The sequence below is a fragment of the Nannospalax galili genome, unplaced genomic scaffold (genome assembly GCF_000622305.1).
Source record: "Nannospalax galili isolate Female #2095 unplaced genomic scaffold, S.galili_v1.0 scaffold2159, whole genome shotgun sequence".
NCBI classification, from domain to species: domain Eukaryota; kingdom Metazoa; phylum Chordata; class Mammalia; order Rodentia; family Spalacidae; genus Nannospalax; species Nannospalax galili.
Genome location: NW_008342781.1, coordinates 19,792 through 23,149, shown reverse-complemented (window position 1 = coordinate 23,149; position 3,358 = coordinate 19,792). Strand labels below are relative to the sequence as shown.

Sequence of the window (3,358 nt, the reverse complement as noted above, 5' to 3'; positions counted from 1 at the left end):
CCTGGTCTACATAGTGAGTTCCAGGACAGCTGGGGCTACAGGGAGACCCTGTCTCAAAAAGACCAAAAAAAATGAATAAATAATAATCCTCTAATTGGGGCTGGAGAGATGGCTTAGGGGTTAAGAGCACTGGCTGCTCTTCCAGGGGGCCTGGGTTCGGTTCCCAGCCCCCACACAGTAGCTAACAAATGTCTATAACTCTAGGTCCAGGGATCTGATGCCCTCTTCTGGTCTCAGCAAGCAATAAACCATATATGGTGCATTTATATATATGCAGGCAAAACACTCATACATATAAAATAAAAATTTTAAAAGAAAACATTCTGTAACTGTCAGGCGTGGTGGCACATGCCTGTAATTCCCAGCACTTGGGAGGTGGAGGCAAAAGTACCAAGATGAGTGCAAGGCCACCCTCAGCTACACAGGGAGTCTGAAACTATCCTAGGCAATGAAAGACTCTGTTTCAAGAAAGCAAAGCAAATAAACAAAACCCTGTAAGTGTAACAGTTGGCATATACATACATGAATTTTACAATATATATACTAAAACATCCTACCTCCAGAAACCCCTTCTGATTAGGGTCCATATGGTTCAGAGGAATGTAGGCATCATCGGTGTTCTGGCAAACTACCATTGCATGCCTTTGACTAAAAGTTCCACGGCCCACATCTTGGCCACTCAGACGGACATTGAAACCTCAAGCAAGTAAGGGGAAAAAAAGATTTCCATGAATGATCTGTAAACAAGACACGGTAGCCCTGAGATCTTTGTTTTGATACTGTCCACACTACCCCTTGAACTCACAGGTTAATAAAATCCTCTCCCACAGCATCCTGTGGAGTTAGGCTACAGGTATGTAATGCCAGATCAGATACTGGAGCTTTCTCATATCTTATACACTGACTCATTCTGAGAATTTTCTTTAGGATTATAGATTGTCCTTATAAAATATATCTTTCCAGGCTGGAGAGATGACACAGCAGTTAAAGGTTCAGGCTTACAACCAAAAAGAAAAAACATATCTTTCCTATATTTAAAAGTCTATAGAACTTAAAACAACATAAAATTTATAAGAATTGAGAGTCATTTCTGGTCATACAACTTTTAGAGAAAAATATCTTTCTAATGCACGCAGGAATGAGCTCCGTGTTTATATAACTGCTCCCTTGCCTATCATATGCTAATGAAAATGGTCAACATGCCTCCTTACACTATGACTAAGGAATATTATGTTTTAGAACTTCTCTAATCAGTGAAATTAACAGTAGGTCATTGAAATTCAGGAGCTCTCATGTAACAAATATAATGCAGAGCATAGTCTGCCTGTTGGGAAGCTCAATAGAAACATCTTACCTTGAGCAAGTAAGGAGCCCAAGGCAAGGGTTTCTGCTGTGGCCCAGTCTACATGTGCTCCACTCTTCACTTTCTCCATCCTGGACTATAAAACATTGGGAGGGCGAGACAAAAGAAACTTTTAAGAATCCATATTCATTTTCCTGCCAGTACTGGATCTGAATCCAGTGCTTTGCATCTGGTAGAATACTGTATTATATACCATTTGTTTTGTTGTGTTGTGTTGTGGTTTGGTTTGGTGTTGTGTGGTGTTGTGTTTTGTTTTGTTTTGTTTGAGACAGTGTCTCACTACGTAACCCTGGCTGGCCTGAACGCTATATAGACCAGGCTGGCTTCAAACACACAGAGATTGCTGAGTGTTGAGATTAAAATGGTGTATGCCACCATACTCTACTTAAATAGTTTTAAAATAGGCAAAAGAAACATGCAATCAGGTAGTGGTCACCTCTGCAGAGGTATGAGGAGATGAATGCAGGGAGGAAACTTTGTTTGGAATCATATTTCTTGAGCAGGATGGTGAACACATTTTGTTTGGAAGAGTTCTGCTGAAATAAAAACTTAAAAACAAAGTATTTAAAATAATGCAGAGAGTAGAGTTCCTTCATCTACACTTAATAAGGGAAACTCTTTTTTTCCTAGTTGAGAAGTCCCACATTCTAGAAAACCAATAAGCTGTGAGCAAACCAGAATGGGTAATATAAAACAGCATGTAAACCCTTAAGAATTACAGGGTTTGGGTCCACTGGTTAGAAAAAGTAAACATTTCTGTATTTCTGTAGTTTTTATAATGAGCAGGTGTTTCGTGTCTATAACATGTCCAACAATATAAAACCTCACAAAGGAAAACAGAAGTGGAAAAAATCTAAGTCAAAGGCTCTTAGAACCAAAACAACACTAGGAACAGTTGCTGCAACCTAAGAGCAAACAATAAATATTTCTCAAATGTGTTAGCAATATCAGAACAACATCAATTTTTTGATGAACAAAAAATAAAAAGTAGTGATGTCAAGGTTTCCCACCTGAATATACATCTTTAGAAGGTGGCTGTGTAATTCTAGTTCCTCTGGTACCTCCACAGACTTTACGCCAATAAACCGCAGGAGGTCTAGAGGTACGCCTGTGTTCCAGGTGGTGATGCATGCTTCTGGCTGAACCAGGCCCTGCCAGGAAGCCTGCAAGTTAGTGGCAGGGGGGGCTGTAGTGGGCCACATTGGTTAAGTGGTCATTTAACTTGGCATAGTAGGAGGCTTTTATTTCAGACACTTCCTCCTGTGTCATGAGTCCGCTGGCAAAGAGGTGCTCTGCATAAGTATCAGGGATACTCTTTCGGGCTCTGTTGGAAAGAGATAGGGGAAAAATTCAATCTGATATGTAAAATTCTCAGAGAGGCAGCCACAGTCATTGTCAAAGGCTTTGTACAATGTTATCATCCTTAACAGGCATTTAAGAAATGTTTGGAACTAGACAGAAATAGTGGTTGTACAGCACTATAAAATGTTAAATGCTACAGAATTGTTGTCTTTAAAATAGTGAAGGAGGCTGGAGAAACGGCTCAGCAGTTAACAGTACTTGCTGGTCTCTCATGAGGACCAGAGTTCAGATCCCAGCACTCATGTGGGGTGACTCACAAACACCTGTCACTCCAGCTCCAAGAGATCCAACACCCTCTTCTGGTCTCCATGGGCACCTTCAAACACATAAGCACATACACTCACAAAGCACACAAAGACACAGACAGACATATAAATAAAATAAAATCTTAAAAATAAAATACTGTAGGGGGTGAGGATGCAGTTCAAGTATTAGTAGTAGAGTGCTTGTTTAGCATATATAAAGTACTAGGTTCACCAGGCATGGTGGCGCACACCTTTAATCCCAGCACTTGGGAAGCAGAGGCAGGCAGATCTTTGTGAGTTCGAGGCCAGCCTGGTCTACATAATGAGTTCCAGGACAGCTGGGGCTGCAGGGAGACCTTGTCTCAAAAAGACAAAAATAAATAAATAA

The 3,358-nt window shown here is 40.6% G+C and overlaps 1 protein-coding gene across 1 annotated transcript in view; it reads right to left on the bottom strand.

Annotated features, from left to right (window-relative positions):
* LOC103738703 (probable 2-oxoglutarate dehydrogenase E1 component DHKTD1, mitochondrial) overlaps positions 1-3,358 on the bottom strand; it is a gene marked incomplete at its 5' end in the record, with an annotated part of 51,062 nt that overhangs the window by 27,916 nt on the left and 19,788 nt on the right. The window contains 4 exon segments of the mRNA XM_029566295.1: positions 558-697; positions 1,355-1,439; positions 2,374-2,550; positions 2,552-2,687. Of these exon segments, the coding sequence (XP_029422155.1) occupies positions 558-697; positions 1,355-1,439; positions 2,374-2,550; positions 2,552-2,687 (538 nt within the window).